This window comes from Ziziphus jujuba, chromosome 4, assembly GCF_031755915.1.
Source record: "Ziziphus jujuba cultivar Dongzao chromosome 4, ASM3175591v1".
Lineage (NCBI taxonomy): Eukaryota > Viridiplantae > Streptophyta > Magnoliopsida > Rosales > Rhamnaceae > Ziziphus > Ziziphus jujuba.
In genome coordinates, this window is record NC_083382.1 from 6,673,197 (window position 1) to 6,694,688 (window position 21,492).

Below are 21,492 nucleotides of genomic sequence, written 5' to 3' on the forward strand. Positions count from 1 at the left end.
ATAAAATAAAATAAAATAAAATAAAATCACATCCATATTTGTTTTCCTGTATGATGAGAAAGACGGATCTTGAAGTCCTTGAATTAAATACTGAAGTGTGCCAACTGTATCTATGGACCCCGTGATGTGTAAACACTATCTTTAAGTTTCATTTGTTGAAGATTATTGTGTGCTTTTTGAAAAAAATAAAATAAAATTGTTCACTCTTAAGAAATTAAACAAAGGCAATTATATTAACGTATATAATCTTGTTCACATAAATTTGACATATTGGTTTTACCATCACCATTTACCCTTAGATAATTTTAAAAACTGAAAAAATGTGTTAATAGATAATTTTTCAAATTTACATAGAGTTTACTTTTTCCATATAAAATTTTAGTATTTTATTGCAATCAATTTAAACTGCTAATTTATTTTTAAATTTCAATCTTAACTGGGAGCCAATAGCTAAAGCTATAAATTAAAAAAAAAAAAAAGGATCTTTTTAAAGCTAAAACCATCTTGTCAATGTGATATAAGCTTAATTGTATTATATATATATACTTACATTTACAGTCAAGAAAATAATATATAAATTTTGAGTTACAGTTTCTAGATATGAACTACCCATGTGATGCAGTTAATAGGCAGTGAGATAAAGAATAATAAAATCAAGTTAAAATGATTTAATTTTAACCTTTTTATTTATGTATATCTAAGAACATTTAAGTTTTAACCAACCATCATGTTCATGATGACAAAAATACTATATTTTTATTGGCTTACTTTTCACATGCTTTAGGTATATATACACCTTTGAATGAAGAGGCAAGGTGGTTATTAAGGTAACAAAAACATTATAAATTAAATTAAATCATATAAAATACTCCAAACTCTCACAGTTGTCTATACTCTCCCCACTTTCTATATTACTTTTTGTCTTCTCCCTTTCTCTACCTCCAAAAGCTGAGGATATGAATCTGGAACTCAGATATTTGATATTTTGAGTTTCATAAGCTACAGCAAGAAAAGAAAAAAAGAAATCCAAATGGGTGTTCATGATTTTCTACGTACACTGTATCTTCTATGTTCCATTGCATTATTCTGCTTTGCAAGCTTTGGATTAGCAGCCACAGCTAAGCTTCACAGTGAAGAAGGTACATATATTCTTAACAACTTCTATGTGCATTCCTGTTTGCTCTCTAAGAAAGCAGAAACTTATCAATAGGTCATTCCTTTGATCAGCTTATTTTCAGCAAGCTAATAGCTAAAGTATTATACTGAACTTTCAGTTGTGGGTTTTGCTAAATTAAGCTAGCTCTAGCAAAATATTCAATATATATTCTTGAAATCCTCATATTTAATCCTTACCCCCCCCACCCCCAAAGAGTTTCCAAACCAGGAAAGAATTTATTTTCCTTACTATTTTCGCAGTAAACGAACAGGGTAACTAATTCAGTGATTGTTAAATATTTTGCTTGTGTAAAAACAGTTAAGGCTTTGGGAGAAATAGGGAGGAAACTGGGGAAGAAAGATTGGGATTTTGGGAAAGATCCATGCCGTAGAGAAGGAAACTGGGCAGGAGAATATGGGTTGAAAGGGTTTGAGAACTCAGTGATCTGTGATTGCAGCTTCAACCACAATTCCTCTTGCCATGTCGTGAGCATGTATTTAAACACCCTCAATTTCTCTCTATTATCCAGCTTTCTCGGAATTTTTTTTTTTTTTTTTTTAAACATACATCTTTCCCCCTATATTGCAATGATTTTGGAAGATATTTCTTTCTCTGGGATTGTTTATTTATTTTTCTGTTGAATTAGAGACAAAAATAAAATAAAATAAAATAATTTCTTTAAATTTGTTTTCGAGTTTTAGTGTGACAGACATCCACTGCTGGGCATGTGGGCTGTTTTAGAGACTATTTAAGTTAGCGGGTCAGCTTAGGATTCTTTAAATTTTTGTTTTGTTTTCTATTTTAGTGGGAGCTGTGATTCGAACTCGGAAAGTGAGAGCGGGATTCCCTTGGTTAATTGATAACTGGGTCACTTCAAGGTGTAGGAAAATGAAAAAGACTTCAATTTTCTTCCTTTTTGTCTTTTATCCTTTTTGTTATATAGGAATTTCATTTTTCTTCTTTTTTCACTTTATTTCTAAGGTGTTGATCTTAAAAAAATAATTAAAAAGAAAATTAAAAAAAAATCTGTGGGCCCAAGCTGTACTGTTACTATTCTCACATAGAGCCATTGACCAAGACTATTCAACTCCCTAGTCCTACTTAGTAGGCAGAATCGGACAGAAGTGTGAACAATAACTGAGTCAGCTGGAAATAATAGAGTTTAATTTAGTAATGCTGCAGAAAATCAGGACTTTCATTATGTTAGAAAAACATTATTTTCTTTGGAAAGGAGAAACATAATGAGTCAGCTAGTGGAGCAAACTTTTCTAGAATTTTTCAGCTCCTGTTTTGGTCTAATGTTCAAGAGCTTCATAGTTACCGTAATAGTGCTGCAATTTATCAGTGTTATGACAGAGTATCAGAGTTCTGGTGGCATACTGGAAATATATAAATGTAATACCATTTAAACAAGAGGCAATGTCTAACATATTACACATGCATATAAGAATTTAATATTAGAAAACCCAGAAAAATTAAGCTCTTGTTTGGTCATGTACCCAAAAAAAAAAAAAAAAAAAAAAAGTTGTTTACTGTTATTAGAACCAAAAGGCTATTCAACCATTGGATAACGTTTGTTTTAAAAGTAAAAAACAGTTTTCTGGGGTTGTATGCAGCAAAATATTTGCAACTGTGGGATTTTTCTTGTTATCAGATTATGTAGTGGATGACTGTTTATATTGAAAAAAGTTAAAGAGAGTTGTCAAAGTTCATATTTCATATCAAGAGAAAGGAAGCTTGCAATTGAGGGAGGTTCTTTTGGTGGTTGTGAAATTTTATTATTTGCATAGGCAAAAATTTCATGTTTTGTTATCATAAAACTGTTTGGATTCTTTAGTTTTTTAAAACTTTTAATTTCTTGACTATATTTCTGCTCTGCTGAAGCAGGAAATAAATTTAGTTATAAATGAGGAACTCCAAAAGACTTGCATTAGTTCTTTAATTATCTATGTTTAGGAAGGCCTTTGATTTAAGAGAGATATTATCTGCAGAGCTTTAAAGGCCCAGAACCTATCAGGAAATGTCCCATCAGAGTTCTCTAAGCTTCATTACCTCAAAATATTGTAAGCAACACCAAAACTCTACTGTATTTATGAAATCATCTTGATTTTACATTCATTTTGTACATCACTAACCTTGCAGCCTCTTTCTTTTGTAAAGGGATCTCAGTCGAAACTATCTCAATGGTACAATACCTCATGAATGGACTAAAATGCGCTCATTGTCTGAGCTGTAAGTACCTCTGCTACTCTTACTTTATTACCTCTAGACAAATCCATACCTTCAATGAACTTATAGCATTAAACGCTTCCTTTTTTCATCAAATATGCAGCTCTTTCATGGGGAACAGATTGTCAGGTCCATTTCCAAAAGTTCTCACCAATATTACCACCCTCACAAACTTGTATGTTCAATTCTTTCCATAATTCTGGTATCAATGACTTCATAGATAGCTAATGTTTGGATTTGCGAACTGATCACTGATCAGTAATCAGTGACCAGTCTCTTTTGACTTGTTTATCACAGCTTGGTTTGACTTTATCAGCTATACAGTTTTAAAATACCTTAGATTCCTTTCTTTTAAGTAAGACTAGCATGGTAATACATGTGAATGACAGGAGCATCGAAGGAAACTTATTTTCAGGACCAATTCCACCAGAAATCGGGAAGCTGACCAATTTACAGAAACTGTAATGAACTTCCTTTTCACCATCAATCCCGATCATTAAAATGGCATCATCTTTTTATCTTTCATTATTAACATTATTGTTAACTTTCTTCAGTGTTGTAGCTTCAAATGCTTTTACAGGAGAATTGCCAGTAGAACTAGCCAAGTTGACTAACTTAGTTGATATGTAAGTTTGCACTCACTTTCTAATTAGCCTAGCACCTTTTTATTTTTTTATTTATCTTTTTCAAGAAAATTTATTACTTTTTAAGTGCTTCCATGATATTTGCTTGACATACTAGTGAACCTCAAAATGGATTAGTAGAATGCTGCAACATTCACCATATGAGATAAGCAGCCCAGCTCCATCTAGCACATAATTGCCAAAGAGTAGGGCATAAACAGCATACAAGCAATAATCATCCTTTATTCAAATCTTTTCTGCATGATATTATACATACACAAAAGATACAAAGAGACACAACATGAGAGTAGAACCAAAATCTTGTACTTGTTCACTGTGCTCCCCTTTCGCCAAATACCCCTCTCACATACACACAAATACCACTGTCTATCTGAGCAAGGATACATGCATAGATAAACGCATGTGCAGCAATTTGTATAATATGTATATATACACATTTTGGTGCTTTACATTCCACATGATTTTTTAGTACATAAATCTCACCTTTTTTTTTTAAAATAATTAGGAGGATAAATGACAATAATTTCTCTGGAAGGATGCCCGATTTTATTGGGAATTGGACACGGGTTGAAAAACTGTAAGCTCCCTTCCCTTATTTCTCTGTTATTTTCATTCATAGTTATAATCAGAGTAGCTGATCTTCAAAATTTTCCCTCTGTTACAGGCATGTGGAGGGTTGCTCTCTAGAAGGGCCAATACCTTCTAGCATTTCTGCTTTAACGAAATTAGTTGATCTGTACACAACTCTAAAATTCTATCTATTATTCTTTTCTTTCAAACAAGAACAAATATATAAAATTACAGTTTTTTCTCCATTTCTGTTATTTTAGGAGGATAACTGACTTAAAAGGCAAAAAATCTCCTTTCCCACCGTTGAGTAATATGCAATCAATGAAAACATTGTGAGTTGGATGCCATAGTAACCTTTTCTTTATCTTCTCTAGTTCTCAAATTAATCAACTTGTTTCTAATTAAAATATGGTTGATTTTACAATGCAGGATACTTAGAAAGTGCTCAATTCATGGAGTAATCCCAGCTTATATTGCAGAAATGAGAAATTTAAAGAATCTGTGAGTATTTAAACAAACTGCTTTGGTGAGCTTTTCAGCACCACAAATGTGAATGTTAAGCCTATATACGGATATCGGGATGATGAAATCCTAGAAATAGCTTTTAAAATTGATTGGTTAAGCATGCAGATTTGCATCGTTATTGTGGTTAACCATTCCCCTGCTTTATTTTTCTAGAAATTTCAAAAGAGTAATATACATGTCAGAAAAATCACAATTGTAATGTACATCTTAGTGTACTTTCTCAACACAACTTTTAGATGGCTAATATAACTTATAGGTATTAATTCCCTTTGCTTTTATTTTTTTTCCATTACAGGAACTAATTTACGCTGTGTCTTATAATTGTAGGGACCTTAGCTACAATGAACTGACTGGTGAAATTCCGGAATCTTTCAGCCAACTGGCAAAAGTAGATTACATGTAAGCACATCTGGTGTAATTTTTTATTTCACTAGTCACAAGTGTATTTTTATTCAATGTTTTAAGACCATAAGGCCTTTTTCATTTAGATATTTGACAGGGAATAAACTTACTGGGACTATACCTGGATGGGTGCTTGGAAGGAACAAAATTGTGTATGTAAACTTTCTTGATTCTATAACTTTCTCTCCTCTTCTCTATGGTATAATTTTTTTCTTGTTCATTCTATATATGGGATTGCAGCTACACCATTTGTAGCATTTAGTTACCAGCATTTGAAGCATTAGCAAAACCACCAACTAAAATTAATTACATAGAGCAAGCAAAACACAAAAATTTGTAGAAGTTATTTTCCTATATGTTGAACTAGTATCAATTTATTTATTGTTGGTTTGCAGGGATCTTTCTTACAATAACTTCACTTGGGAAAGTTCGAGTCCTGCTGAATGTCCTCGTGGGAGTGTGTGAGTAATAACTTTTGCTATATTTCTCTTTTTAATCGCAGAATTTTATAGAATTATAAGCACAAGCATTTTCTCTATTTTTCCAGAAATCTAGTGGAGAGCTACTCCTCAGTAGCTGATAAACTGTAAGATCTTTGTCCCCATATATTTAATATCAAATTGAGCCATCACTACTTGTTATGTATTGCTAGAGTAATATCTCCATCTTTTATCATATTCATATTCAAGATATAAGCTCAGTTTCTCTTGTTTAATTATTGCAGAAAAATGCATCCATGCCTTAAAAGAAATTTCCCATGTTCACATTCACATGACCAACGTGAGTATATCAACTTCTGATCAGTTTCTACTATGTATTTATGGTTTCGTGATTTACCTTTCTGTATGACTCAGTTAAATGAAGTAACTAATTTCCTTCCCCAAGTAACTTAACAAGTTTTTTTTTCAAACGGTTTTTAAGATTCTGTAGTTCTATGATGGTAATTAAAACTATCGAAGTGCATTATCCTGCATTTGGTTCATCCAAGCATGGTCCTAGCACACTCAGATAAATAGACGTGGAACCTTTTATGACTGTTTTGTATGACTTACAAGTAAAAGCAGAATTAGCATAAACATATGTTGGATGGTCATCCTACAAACAACCTGTGCATGCACATATGCAGTTTACCATTTAAAGGATGGAGAATGTCTTCAAAGAAAAGAAGAATCTGTTTTGATACTGCATTGAAAACAACTGTTAACCTAGATTAACAGTTGTTCGGGAATTATTTATTAGTTTTGGATCTCTTCAGTTGTAGACTTTGAATTGTATGTCATATTTGGACTCCATTGACTTGGTAAGAAATGGATGAATTATCTGGAAGGTATAGTTTTAAAAAAGAAGCAATGAGCTGTAAAATTTTCATGCATTTCCTCAAAATCCATATAGCATATGTCAGATCTAGACACCTAGACCATAATTTTAGGTACATTGTGCTTTACCTTTCTATGATTTTCTGTAAGATGTTCAGAAGACTTGTCATTCATAAACATGCTTTCCATATTTGGAAATTGAAACAGTGAAATATTCCTTGCACATCAACTGTGGTGGAAGGGAAGTAAGTATTAATGGCAACATGTATGAAGCTGATAGAGAACAAAGAGGTGCATCAATGTTCTATTTGAGTCAGAACTGGGCATTCAGCAGCACTGGGAACTTCATGGACAATGATATTGATTCAGATATCTACATCGAAACCAATAAATCTGCACTTTTGAATTTCTCTGCACCCAATTCTGAATTATACACAACAGCACGGGCATCTCCCCTGTCTCTTACATACTATGGGCTATGTCTAATGGATGGTAACTACACAGTCAGGCTTCATTTTGCCGAGATTATATTCATTAATGATAGATCATTTTATGACATTGGGAAGCGTATTTTTGATGTCTACATCCAGGTAACTAAAACATGCCATATACACAGTAGAGTGTCCATTGTGTATCAGTAAGCAATAGAATAATTAATATTCTTTTGTATGCAGGACAAGTTGGTTCTGAAAGATTTCAATATAGAAAATGAAGCTGGTGGTGCTGGTAAGCCCATTGTGAAGAAATTTATGGCAGTTGTCACGAATCATACATTGAAGATCCGCTTTTATTGGGCTGGAAAAGGGACAACAGGAATCCCAGACAGAGGATATTACGGTCCTCTAATTTCGGCTATTTCAGTAGATCCTAGTAAGTTAAACAAATTGAATTCTGTGTTTCTCCTATTTAAACGGTGCAAGAATTGGAAAACAAATGTTTTGGATGTTTTTGACAAATAGAGATGATAAATGGGAACATCTAATCGAGTATTCCTTATAGATTATTAGACTATAGGCAACCATTTATCTCATAGCAGCTTTGAAACAGGCCTAACAGTTGCAAATGAATCCTGTTCTCAACTCCATCATTTGTTAAATATAAGAAGATAGAGAGAGTATGTCAGTTGTCCCTACCAACAGAAATATGTTAAATATTTGTACTTTAGTAACTTCTCTTTTTTTGTTTTTTATTAATATATATTTTTTCTTGCTTGGCTCTTTGTTGGCAATGATGTCCATGTCTCTTTTTTCCAGACTTCACGCCTCCTTCAACCGACAGCAAAAAGAAACACACCATAATCTATCTGGGGACATTGGCTGCTGCCCTATTTCTGTTCCTGTTAGTTTTAGGTATTATGAAGCGGAAGGGCTGGTTAGGGAGCAAGGCCTCTACAGATAAAGGCATGAAATTCATACTCTAAAATGCTCTAATTACTTCAAGTCCTATATTCATTATCCTCAAACAATGGACTCTGTCTGTGCATTTGTTAGGCTCTTTTATTCTTCATCAAACATGAACTAAAATCTCTTGGTTTATCTTCAAGTGCATCTTTTAAGTTCCATGCATGCATATGCATAAGCACCGCAATTTTGAACTATTATCTTCTGAAAATAAAGACTCTTGACTGTTTCTTCATTAGTGTTGCGTTATTAGTATTAGAGTAAAACCTTTTTATTATTAGTCTTTCCTTGAGATGCCTCTTTTGAACACTTATTTTATTTTCATTTTTTTGTTTTTTTGTTTTTCTGTTTACTCTGAACTCAAGAAATGATATAGCAGCATTCTTCTTAATTGCCTCATTCTGTTTCTAATAATTTCCTTTTTGACATCTAAGCAGAGCTCAAAGATATTGATCTGCAAACAGGACTATTTACTTTGAGACAGATCAAGGCAGCCACAGGAAACTTCGATGCAGCAAACAAACTTGGGGAGGGTGGATTTGGTGCAGTATACAAAGTAAGTATAGCTTTCTTTAAGTTTACAATATTACACAAAAAATGAAACTTTGCCATAAATAAATAAACAATGCCCATTTCCAGTCCAATTTCTTGGAAATGAGTGACAGCATACCTATTGCCCAATCAGCAGTTTGGCAATGAACAGGGTGAAAGAGTTTGAACTGTTCTACAGAAACTACAGCTTAAGTGCATCAGAGTTTAGTTTCAATATTGTAATAGGGGTTTGAGAAGTAAACCTATATGAGCCATCTGTATTCCAAATAAACTTACATAAAAAAATTAAAAAAAAAAAAAAAATAGTAATGTGTTAATTGCAAATAGCTTCTGTTGATGCTTTCTGAGTTTCTATATGTTATACTTCTATATGTTATACTGTTAGTGCATTGATACCGTGATAGAGACCAAAACCATCCAAAGAAATGCAGGGCTTTAAAATATAATTCTTGAGTGACAAAAAATATATTTTTCTTTTTTTCGTGCAGTTAACCTGTAATATGTATATCATGTTACCAGTAGTATGCTCCAATCTTTACTTGTTCATGTAAATCCATAAGTAGGAATCCTTTTTGTCAATGTAGGGTCTATTATCAGACGGTACTATAATAGCAGTGAAGCAGCTGTCAGCAAAATCAAAGCAAGGAAACCGCGAATTTTTGAACGAGATAGGCATGATTTCAGCTCTTCAACATCCTAATCTTGTAAAGTTACATGGATGTTGTGTTGAAGCAAACCATTTAATGCTTGTGTATGAGTACATGGAAAACAATTGTCTATCCCGCGCACTATTTGGTGAGATCAATTATTTCAGTCTGTTTAAAAAGTGCATACCATTAAGCAATAGGAACTTTGACAGGCAGTGTGAATTAAGATTGAATTTTCTAATGATATACAGGGAAGGACCTGGCTAGCAGATTGAAACTAGACTGGCCTACCAGGAAGAAAATTTGCCTAGGCATTGCTAGAGGTTTGGCCTATCTTCATGAAGAGTCAAGATTAAAAATAGTGCACAGGGATATCAAGACAAGCAATGTTTTGCTTGATAAGGATTTCAATGCTAAAATTTCGGACTTTGGCTTGGCAAGGCTCAACGAAGAAGAAAATACCCACATCAGCACTCGGGTCGCAGGAACCATGTAAGTGTATTTTTTTTTCCCCCTTAAAAATATGATCCATGGCATTTCTTTTTTAAACAAAATGAACTTCTGAAAGAGACAATGTGGCATAAAACCTGTGACTTTGTTCTCACAGTCTCAAGCAAGAATGACATGTTACCATACAATTCTATTTTGAGTAGATAGCCTAATTTTCATGCAAGGATGTGGTGTATAGATAAAATCTGAACACTTAATTCAAAACATTGTTGCCCTTTGATTTGCACAGTGGTTATATGGCTCCTGAGTATGCAATGCGTGGTTACTTAACCTACAAAGCTGATGTTTATAGCTTTGGAGTTGTCACATTGGAGATTGTCAGTGGAAAGAGCAACACAAATTACCGGCCCAATGAGGAATTTGTTTACCTTCTTGACTGGGTAAGTAAACTCCTTGAAGGTTTTGTTTCCTTTTCTAAACTGATAGATATAACAGTTTTATTTTCCCATGTTTTTCCATTCGGTTGTTTTACATTAAAATCAAATTGTTCAGCTTCATCTTAAGTATGATATATCAATGCTTACACCGAGCAAAGTCATTCCTCATACGATTTCTTCAAATATATCTTAATTTTTGTAACTATCTGCTTTGACACTTGCTTCTTTGGTTCCCATGCCAAACTTCTGTTTGCTTTTTGATCTCTAAAATCTGAATATTCATGTTTACCAAATGTACCTGGATTCATGATTTCTGGTCTCATCTTTTTCTCAGGCCTATGTTTTGCAAGAGAGGGGGAGTCTATTGGAATTGGTTGATCCAGCCATGGGTTCAGAATATTCATCAGAGGAAGCTGTTTTGATGCTAAATGTTGCTCTCCTTTGTACCAATGCATCCCCAACACTTAGGCCTACAATGTCCCAAGCAGTGAGCATGCTCGAAGGGCGAACCACCGTCCATGAACTTCTTTCTGATCCTGGATTTTCATCCATCAATTCAAAATGCAGTACCTCCAGAAATCACTTTTGGCAAAACCCAAGTCCTAGTCATAGCATGTCAACCAATGGCCACTGTACTATTACTGATAGCTCTAGCTCCTGTATTAAAACTACCTGAATGGAGTCAGTTCAGTTAAATCTGATGAGTTAATTGTAAATCGCAGTTCCAGGTATTAGTATAAAAAAAGAAATCTCAATTGTATATACTCTGATCAGAAATATATAATCTATATTCTTAAAGTTGAAATCATAAGGCTGCATTGTCAATGATTTTATTGAAGTAAAAAAATAAGTTGTTAGTTTGTTCTTATTGTTAATAAGTTATTATAACTCCCCTAAAATAATATTGTTGATATGTGTAATTTGTTAGCCTGATGTGCACAGTGGGGCTGCATATGGGAGTAGTTCCTGGAATCCTAATACGGTACAAAGATGATACAAGCACTTATTACAATGTATGGCATATAAATTTAAAAGTGATCTTTACTGATTTTGTTTTAAAAAAATCACCAATTCGGTGATTTATCAATAATCACTTGCTAATGGAGAGATGATTTCTATCGAATCATTTCAAATGAATATTTAAACTTTTGAAATAAATAGTATCGGTTTTTAGGTGTTAGAATTTCAGTGATAGTGAGCCTTGCATTTAAATCTTGATATCCCATTTGCATTGTTAGCATGCATAGGAACTTCTTTAGCAGAGGATCTAATTTCTAAAAGATGTAATTTCTATGTCCCTTCAAAGATATTTTAAATTTGAAAGCCGAAAATTTTTTTTTTTTTTTTTTTTTTTCAAATTAGAAAACATCAAATGCAATTAACAAGAAAAAAAATTTGAAGTAAAAAACCATTTGAGTTCTTTACTTCTACATGAACTATAATTTTATTGAACATCTTATATATAAACCTAACTTTATCTCTTTATTTTATTTTGCTTTTTAAAAGCCATTATTATTATTATTATTATTTGCATCATATTACAATTGTAATGGAGTAATAGTGATCCATAAGCTAAACCATCCTTCAAGCAAAGTATTTATTATAATCCAAGAAAAATTTTCAATCATGTTAGAATATGTGCTATTCATGAGCCATGTTTGGAAATCAAAAATTCAGTACCCATTTATCCAACTAAAACCCCGTTCGCACTCCTACTCCAAAACAAACAAAGACTTAAAAAAGCCAAGCATTTAAACAATATAGGCACGTGACAGGCACGTGACCATCGCCACCATTCGAAGTTACCGACGAAACGATACGAATCTCTCTCTCTCTCTCTCTCTCTCGCTCTCTCTCACAAATCAATTGGATCTGAATTTATTAAAGTTTCAGATCTCTTCCTCGAAGTCAATTGTTTTTTTTTCTTTCCCTATAAAATTCCATTCCGTACACATTTCTCAGATATTAAAAGAGGAGGAGGAGAAGAAGAAGAAGAAGAAGGAACATCAGTATTCCAAAAAATCGCTGTAAAATTCATTTTTGGAATTCAATCTGCGGGTTTGAGAAATTAAAGAAAAATGGCGGCGATTGCAGTCCACCAGCTTGCTCAGTCCATCACTTGCCACGCTTGGAGCCCTGACCATTCTAGTAATACTGCTTTTCTCTTTAATCCAACCCTTTTTTTTTCTCTCTTTTTTTTATTTTTATTTTTTAATTCGTTATGTTTGTTTACTAAGAAAGTGTGGGAAAATGAGAATGAAGCTGTGGGGGAATTGCTTTTTGTTTTTATTTTTTTATTTTTTAATTTCTGGGTAATGATTTCGTGGTGTTCTGGCTTTGGGAAAAAGTGGAAAGGTCAAATTTTGAAGCGTAGTTTAGCTTTTGGAAGCACTGTGAAGGTTTTTTAGGTTCTTCAATCGATGTCTTTGTACGAATCAACTAAACGAAAGGGTTTCGGTTTAAACATCATTTCAATGGGGGCATTGACGAGCTGATTGTGAAAAATATAAGTATTTTATATTAATTTTACTGTTAAATTTCTAGCTTCGGATGAATCTAAATAAGATCAAGCAGGGTCTAATTTTAAGTTGTTATTCAGTTTTAAAAAAAATGAAGTTAACTGAACTAGTTAAAGATTTAGCTGAATTAGTTAAAGATTTATTGACTCTATTATTTCCTTTTTTTATTTTATTTTTTTTAAAAAGTGGCTATTTTCTGACTACTTTTTTCCTTTCCTGTTTCTGTGCTTTGCTGGTAATGCAAATAGGCATATATGGAAGTCTCTATTACCTTTGAAGTAATGGGTTCGTTATTTAGTGGACACAGGACAAATTCAGATGTTTTCTTTAATCATGATTCGAGTTTCAGTTTTTCAAATTTTCTTCATATCATTTCTATTTCTTTATTTTAGAAAATTTTCACTCTACTACCAAGTTTAAGACAGGCCTTTTATTGACTGCTGCTATTATTCCATTTGATTTGTTGTAATATCAGTTTTTTCTCTTTTGTAGTGGTTGCGGTGTGTCCGAACAATAACGAGGTCCATATCTATAGACTATTGCAAGACAAATGGGAGAAGATGCATGTTCTTCAAAAGGTACTCTATCAGGATAACTTTCTTTAAAAAAAAAAAAGAAAGGAAGAAAAAAAAAGGACCTGTTACCATTAAGTACCAACGAGGAGACGTTCTTTGGCTTCCGGCCTTCCAGAAGTCTTGGAGAGATCCTTTATTGATGTCATTACCAAAATGATAGAGCTTCTCCTTTTATTGTTTGTTGGAAATTGTCTTTCTTTTGTTCTTTTGGAAGTATTCCTTATATTGTCTTGCCATCTAATTGTTACATTCAATCCCGTTTGCAGTGGAATATTCATTTATATGTCATTAATTCTTGTCTCAATGTGTATTTTGTAAGCAAGTGTTTATACTATATTATGAAAAATATGCTGGATGCTTTGGTGACTTAGATTTTCATTATATTTTACAGCATGATCAAATTGTCTCTGGGGTAGATTGGAGTGCAAGGTCAAACAGAATTGTTACTGCATCTCATGATCGAAATTCGTGAGTACCTGTATTTCAAGATGTTTGTGAATTGTGATTCTGATTTGTAATTCTTCACCGTAGTAGATAAAAAGAAGGAGCATTTGGTGATATCCCTTCAATTTTCCTCCTTGCCTGTATACAGGCCAATTTATTTCTTCTTCAAAGACACATAAAGAAAATATATGCTTTGTAATATTTTGCTTTCTGAACCTTTTATTCTTTCTAGTTATGTCTGGAACCTAGAAGGATCAGAGTGGGTACCCACCCTTGTTATTCTTAGGCTAAACCGTGCTGCACTCTGTGTTCAATGGAGTCCTAAAGGTATTGAATGATTTCTGTCCTCTTCATCGTTCTTTGGTTCCTTTCATCTGCATTCTGTGTGCATGTATGAGTACATGCTCGGTCTATCTATCTATAAACTTATGTTATACATCCCGTTTCAATATCTTGTAATTTTAATTTATTCACTTTTTGTACCCTAGAAAATAAGTTTGCAGTTGGAAGTGGGGCAAAGACTGTTTGTGTTTGCTACTATGAGCAAGAAAATAACTGGTAATTTGCCTTTATTTCTTGTTGAATTATAGTGCTTGCTGATTAGTTTATTGAGTGCATATTTTCATATTTACTTGACATTGTTGCGAACATGAGGAAATTACTGCTATTAGCTTGTTATTTATGAAGCTGATGAAATTCTTATTTTAAAAAAAAAAAAAATTTCTAAAAAGCTGCATATTAAGAACCAAGTCATGTTCATGAAACCTTCTCTGTGTGGACATTTGAAAACTATGAAGACGTATCTCCTGAAAACAATAAAATGGTGCATCTGTGAGAATTAAGAGTTAGTGAAGATAGATTTAGTGGAGAAAAGCAGCTGGTGGATCAAGACTTTGGAGTTCGGGGGGATTGAAAAACTGACACAAACGGAGGGAATGGAGAAGGCTGTGATTTGGAAGAAATAGAAATATTTTGCAAATTACGATAGTAGAATATTATTGATGGAGGTGCTGTGGTTGCAGAGAAGCATGAAATGATCGTCAAAGAAGATTGATGTTAGATTCCCATATTTGCTTATTCCAAGATATTTCAACTATAGTGCTTAGGACGAAGTTTCAAATTTAGTCCGTAGGTCTAAGGTTGAAAGCTGCGCCACCTAAAATATGTAATTACAGTCATGCATTTAATTTTTCTTCTGTATTTTTTCGAAATTTGAGCTGCTGATTGTCACAGGTTTGGTTCATAGCAAGTGTATTTTTAGTCAAATGAGCATGCAAGGGAACAGAAGTTACAGGGTCTCCAACTGACCTTCTTTAAAAGTAGTAGTACTTTCAAAATCAGTTATACTTCAAACGAAACACACACACACACACACACAGAGCACATATGATATATATATATATATACACAGAGAGAGAGAGAGAGAGAGAGAGAGAGAGATCTTGAAATTGTTTTGAGTTTTTTATATGGTAAATTAAAAAAAGAAAAAATCATTGTAGATTGAGGTCTCTGGGTTTGATTTATAGTCTCTTTCATCTGGTTTGCCAACTTACACATCAACTCTAATTGATTACTTAAATATTTTGGCAAATTGAAAAACAAATTTATCTGGTTGTTTGGTAAAAAATAAAGCTAGGACTGTACTAACCTTATTTGGTTAATTTTGTTCTGATCTTTGTGGGTGTCCTGAATAGAATTGAAATCATAGTTTTGCCTGACTTTGAGAAAATTATTAGTTAATAACCAGTGTCAAGAACTTGTTGACTAAAGAACTTTGTGGTTTTCAATTTTGTGACAATGTGTGTCCACAAGGTGGAGTCTTGTGTTGCAATGGTTTAGTAATCCACATTTAGCTAAAGTCATTTAAACGATAGAATAAACTAGCGATATCTATTAATTCTCATGGCACTTTTGATAATTAATGGTTAATGTGTGTATCTATGGTTTATACCATGTCTTTTACAGGTGGGTCAGTAAACTTATCAGGAAAAGACATGATTCTTCTGTTACAAGTGTTGCTTGGCATCCCAATAATGTGCGTATCTTCACTTGCCACTTATATATATATATATATATCTAAATATATGTATTTGTTCATACTTACTATGAGTACTTGCATTGCATGCGTGCATGCAGTTATAGTTAAGTTGTTGCTACCAATTTAAAAAAACGATACTTAATATTTCAAAGTTGTGTATTAATAGGTCAATTTTTTTTTTTTTTTTTGTCTTTTTTTTTTAAGGGCATTCTTTTAAGGTAATTTCCTGGGGATGCATTGCATATTGTTTTATGGATGTAAAAATTTTGATTCTTGGGGAGGTTATAGATTGAGTGCTACTGGCCCTTTTTTCAAGAATGGTTCATTTATTGGAAGTAAAGAAAACATTAAGTGGCATTTAACAATTAGAAGTATATAAGGCAATATATGAGATATGAGGTTTTTTATGCTGCAGCTGTGTAGTTTCTCTGAGCTCAGCATTTACTTATCTATTTGTATATCAATAATTTAATGAATCAACATGTATGTTTCCATTGGACGTGACATCCTATCTTCCTTCCTCCATGACCAACCGACCTTTGTAAGAAAAGAATAAAAGTTGAACCATATACATTAAAATATAAATTGCATAGAAATCACCCTGAGTTTTCTTTTCTTTTTTTTTTTCAAAGGATTAATATTCGATTATACTGTGTTGTAAATGCATCCCTTTGGATTTTATATTTGTTGCACCATATACTCCTCCATGATTAGATTGCAGAAAAGTTGGTCTATGCAAATTAATTTGTCTTTGGATTTTAATATGTAAAATGTGTAAATATTTTAAGGTAGAGTAAATATGTAAGTTTATCTTTTGTCATTTTGACTTTCAATCATGTTTAATATGTAGACACCTCCCCCCCCCCCCCCCCCCCCAAAAAAAAAATCCAAGTTATCTCTTATGTTTTCCTTTTCCATGAGATGTTTTTATGCTAGACCTGGCTCTTTGCTAGATTGTAAATAAACAACATTTTTGGTTATTAGTTGCTGATGCTAAATATTTTCTCAAATGAAGATGGAAGGAACCATTTTCTCTGTCTAATTGATATTTTTGTGATTGTAATACAGATCCTTCTGGCAACAGCATCTACAGATGGAAAATGCCGAGTGTTTTCCACTTTTATTAAAGGTGTTGATCCAAAGTATGTGTAATACAACTCTAAAGCATTACTCTCTCTTTGGTTAGGTGCTTTTTATTATTGATATTTCTTATATCTCTTATCGATCGATAATCAATCTGCAACTGTATCAGGGATTCAAGAACAGGCCCTTCATCAGATTCAAAGTTTGGAGAGGTACAATATCTTCTCTAATTGGATACTGAAGTTTTGTTTTTTTAATTATAGGAGGAAATGCATGAGTTTTGGTGTTTAATCATATTTGCTTGTGGGTTTTAAATTATATTTTCCATAGAGGGGTTCTGGATGTATACTTACCTATAGAAATATAATATAGAATATCTGAGAACTAGAAACTAGAATCAGATAGATTGATTTGTTTTGTAATGTTAAAAATGAACCAAATTACCCTACACTGTTTTCAGAGAGAATTATTTATTTTGTTTTGAATATAATATTTTGGGCCTGCATATTATTGAAGAAACTCATGTAGTAAAAATTACATTAGAGAAAATATCTATATCAGGTGTACATGGACTGAAATTGTTATTATTTTATGTCAAATATCCATATGAGTTTCCTATGTGCTATTCTTTTTACAAAAATTTTTAATTAACAGAAATGAAAATGCCTCCCTGCTAGTATGAGCATACATTTAGTTATCTTGTTAACATTGGTTGGACCTTCAAATTATGTGGCTGTTTGCCTGACTTCCTGTTAGCTTCATCTTGAGTCATACAGGAGATGAATGATTCAGTGCCTGGAAGGAAGTGGAAACTTGATAATACATGATGAGCCCATAATTAGTAGTTTTGTTATCATATTTTCCAGATAGGGTTGCTTCTTGCCGACCAAAATGTCATGTTTTGTCTAGATGTATAAACATATTAGTTCTCATCCTCATGTAACTCTCGTTTATCTCAACATTAGTTCAGGTTTTCTCAAGCTAATAAGTTGTTTTCTCATTTAACTCCTAATAAGTTTGGTAGAAGTTTGGTTTTTGTTATTTAGGGTGAAAGATGGGTGGAGAGGTATATGTGTAATTTTGTTTGTATATATGGAGTTGTGGGTATTTCTTTATGGCACAAATACTTGACCTTAGCTGAAAGCCTGAAGAACAATGTCGACTAAAGAATTTGAAACCATTCTAATTTTTTCCCTTTTTCCTTTTGTTCATTTTGTAAATTTATAAGAGATATTCGGTGGTGGTGTTCATGAAATGATTATTGTGTTTAACATTATTTTGCATATCAATTGGCAGGTACAAGAATATATGTTTACACAGCTTTCCTTACTTTCTTTTTACTGGGAAAAGTGATCTGACCCTTTTTTTTTTTTTTTTTTTTTTGGGGGGGACGGAACAGCAAATTGTTCAACTAGATCTTTCATTTTCTTGGTCATTTGGCGTGAAGTGGTCACCAAGTGGAAATACCTTAGCATATGTAGGTCAGACATATCTCTCCTGTACATGATATTTACAAGCTTTTTCACATGGAAGTTATTTACCGGCAGTTTAAATTTGCCTGCTTGGGCTTCTCAAGCAGTCTTATTACTGCTAGAGTGTTTGGTCTGAATCATTTTTTGCATTGGTGGTATCAATTTATCTGGCTTTTAGATTGACTTTTAACAAGTTTGTCTATTTTAATAAAGAAAAATTACGTTGCTTTTATATTTTCATGCAACTATTTCCACATAATTTAACCACACCCTTCGTAGTGAGTCAATGGAAATTGGGTCAAGGTAAATTTAAAGAATTCAATGGAATTTGGGTTAAGATAAATTTAAAGAAAAAGTCAATATTTCAGTTGAATTTGGTGATGCATAGCAGTGATAGCACCATATAATATATACCTGAGTGTTTGTTTGAGAGTGATTCGAAGATGTCCAAAAGCACTTTTAAGGGGATAAAGCTGCATCTTGCATTGGTTGCCTAAAAATATTTTAAGTACATTTTATCCATCCTTGCTTTTAGGAAATTATCTATTTGGTGATTCTAAGAGAAGCACCTAATGTATGGTGCTTCCTTGGAATTGCTTCTGTAAGAGAAGCACTTCATATAGAAGCATTCCCAAACTGAAGCTAACATTATTTGTAATATTTTTGTTGTTACCGATAATTTTGAGTTTGTAAATTTTTACATGTAATATTAACATTCCGCCCCCCCCCCCCCCCCCCCCCCCCCCCCCCCCCTTCTGGGATTACATCATTGTAATGTTGGTTTTTTTTTTTTTTTTTTTTTTTTTTGGGGTCTGCATCTTTATAACATTGGTTGATTGCATTTAATTTATCTTTTCTTACAAGGGGCTGACTGAGATAATTTTTTAACATGTGTTTCTGGTTTGTGATATCGTACAGGCCATAACTCTATGATCTACTTTGTCGATGATGTTGGACCATCCCCTTTGGCCCAAAATGTTGCATTCCGTGATTTGCCTCTCCGTGATGTGGGTCAGCATCCACTCTTGTTAACCTTTTAGACTAATTCTCTACTTCATATATAATCAACTAACTTTATTTTTCACTGTACATTGTGGATCATCTTGTGGAATATTTGCAGGTTATATTTGTGTCTGAGAGATTGGTCATAGGTGTGGGATTTGACTGCAACCCAATGGTTTTTGGAGCAGATGAAAGAGGAATATGGTGTGTAAAGTTATAAAGTATATTTCATCAACACCAGTAAAAATTTTGCCCTAATCGTCTGCTAATCCCTTTCCCCATAATAAATAAATAAAAGAAACAATAAGATGACAGCTGCATCTTTGAATGTTTGCTTTATGCTTGTGAAATACAGTGAATTCATTTCTATTATTTTCTTTCTAGGAGCTTTCTCAGATTCTTAGAAAGGAAGAGAACATCTTCAGGTCCAAAATATGGTTCTCAGGTAAATATATGGCGAATAGTTTATTTGTAAGTATGCATGTTTAATATTATGTATCTGTGAATATTGGTGTTGTTAAGAAGGTTGTGAGCTCCAAATGTTACCCAACCATCTGTGCCTCTAATTTAATTTTTTGACCTTGGGTGAACTTAGTTTTCTATTTTGGTTTTCCCTTTTTCATACCGCTTTCTGGAGATTTTGGATTTGACCACAGCACTTGTTCTTATAATTATTTTTCTTTTCTAAGTGTGCCAGATTGCCAGTGTATTTGGTGCTTCGATAATGCAATTATTTCACAATTAGAACAACTTTTCTAACTTCTCGCTTCTCTTATTAGTTTTCTGAAGCATTTGGGAAACTGTATGGGCAATCTAAGCATGGAGTGGGCAACGATGGAATCGAACCTTCGAGATCACGGGGAGGCGTTCATGAGAATTTCATAAAGTACATAGTTATTTCAAAGTTTCTTTTGTGCTTCTCTTACTAATGGGAACTATATATGTTGCCAACTCCACTACAAATTTTTCGTCTCCACCATCTCTTATATGCACAAATCCTACCAGGCAATAAATGCAGTATCAAAAAGTTCAACTATATTATGATCTTAATCCATGTTAAGTGAGAGTCAGTTTCAGCAGCCCCACTAAATTACAAGTTTTAGACCATTAGATGAAAGGCAATTGGCTGCTTAGTTTAACTATATTGTCACCGTTTTAAAAAATGCTAAGCACTATTTCCGATAAAGGCTCTTGCTTAGTCTTACATTGATCCTTGAACCTGCCCCACTATATTGTGCAGTTGAATAAATGATTCTGTTTTCTGTTTACTGCAGTTGTGTCGTGCCGCTTAGAGAGTCAGGAAAATCTACAGCAACTCGCTTCAGTACTTCAGGTTAGTGAAAAGAAAAGGGAATGAAATGCCAGAATTCTGTTTCTATATTTCCTTTTTCCAAAATCCTTTTTTGCAAAGGATCCTTCGTTCATATATCCTACTTCTATAACATGACAGGAATGGATGGTAAAGTGGTCATTTGGGATCTGGAGAACCAAACAGATCTATCAGATTATTTGTGAACCTTGAAGAACTTCTGTGCAGTAATGGCAGGAAAATGAGCTTTGTATATTAATCTGGTTGAACAAACTGATGGAATCTTTTTGGTATAAGCCTAAAGGATAATTTTGTGGTGATTTTAGTTTTGTACTCCTATGTATTAATTTGGATGTAACATATGTGTCTCCTATAATTTCTGGCTGGTTAATCTCATTTTCTGGTTGAAGAAGGAATATATATTTTTTTAATCTCAATATGATGTGGAAAAGAAATTTTAGTTTGTCTATTTTGCTTATTTGGGTTTCATATGAGTTAAGTCCATGTGTATAATTCGGTTCCTCACAAAGTACTAATTTTGGACATCAAATATGCAAGTTTGAAAAATTATATTACTATACAAACTGTCAGCTTACTAAAAACTAATAGTATATGAAAGTCTAAACAGTTTGAAATTTGAAGGAAAATATAAAAATAAAGAAGGTTAAAAATAATGAAAGAAAAGGTGACAAATTTACAAATAAATATATTGAGGTTAGTAT

General features: G+C 33.0%; 2 protein-coding genes across 3 annotated transcripts; both read left to right on the top strand.

Annotated features, from left to right (window-relative positions):
* Nucleotides 1–826: 826 nt before the first annotated feature.
* LOC107416374 (probable LRR receptor-like serine/threonine-protein kinase At1g07650) lies at nt 827–11,139 on the top strand. 2 transcript variants are annotated; one of them, XM_016024858.4, is made up of 24 exons: nt 827–1,139; nt 1,475–1,649; nt 3,148–3,219; nt 3,317–3,388; nt 3,489–3,560; nt 3,775–3,846; nt 3,940–4,011; nt 4,535–4,606; nt 4,694–4,765; nt 4,860–4,931; nt 5,029–5,100; nt 5,452–5,523; nt 5,613–5,678; nt 5,922–5,987; nt 6,074–6,112; nt 6,251–6,306; nt 7,050–7,432; nt 7,517–7,712; nt 8,096–8,242; nt 8,680–8,798; nt 9,379–9,589; nt 9,693–9,933; nt 10,181–10,331; nt 10,663–11,139. In XM_016024858.4, the coding sequence occupies exons 1-24, from the start codon at nt 1,031–1,033 to the stop codon at nt 11,002–11,004; spliced, it is 3,021 nt and encodes a 1,006-aa protein (XP_015880344.3). In that variant the 5' UTR covers nt 827–1,030; the 3' UTR covers nt 11,005–11,139. The 2 variants fall into 2 exon arrangements, with proteins under 2 accessions (XP_015880344.3, XP_015880345.3); XM_016024859.4 differs by lacking the exon at nt 1,475–1,649 and having other exon boundaries at nt 828–1,139.
* A 954-nt stretch (nt 11,140–12,093) lies between these two features.
* LOC107416377 (actin-related protein 2/3 complex subunit 1B) lies at nt 12,094–21,237 on the top strand. Its single transcript, XM_016024862.4, has 15 exons — nt 12,094–12,476; nt 13,340–13,425; nt 13,814–13,890; nt 14,099–14,193; nt 14,355–14,424; nt 15,832–15,901; nt 16,973–17,046; nt 17,157–17,199; nt 18,387–18,468; nt 19,378–19,466; nt 19,580–19,665; nt 19,846–19,906; nt 20,241–20,347; nt 20,736–20,794; nt 20,912–21,237. The coding sequence occupies exons 1-15, from the start codon at nt 12,407–12,409 to the stop codon at nt 20,974–20,976; spliced, it is 1,134 nt and encodes a 377-aa protein (XP_015880348.3). The 5' UTR covers nt 12,094–12,406; the 3' UTR covers nt 20,977–21,237.
* The last annotated feature ends 255 nt before the right edge of the window (nt 21,238–21,492 follow it).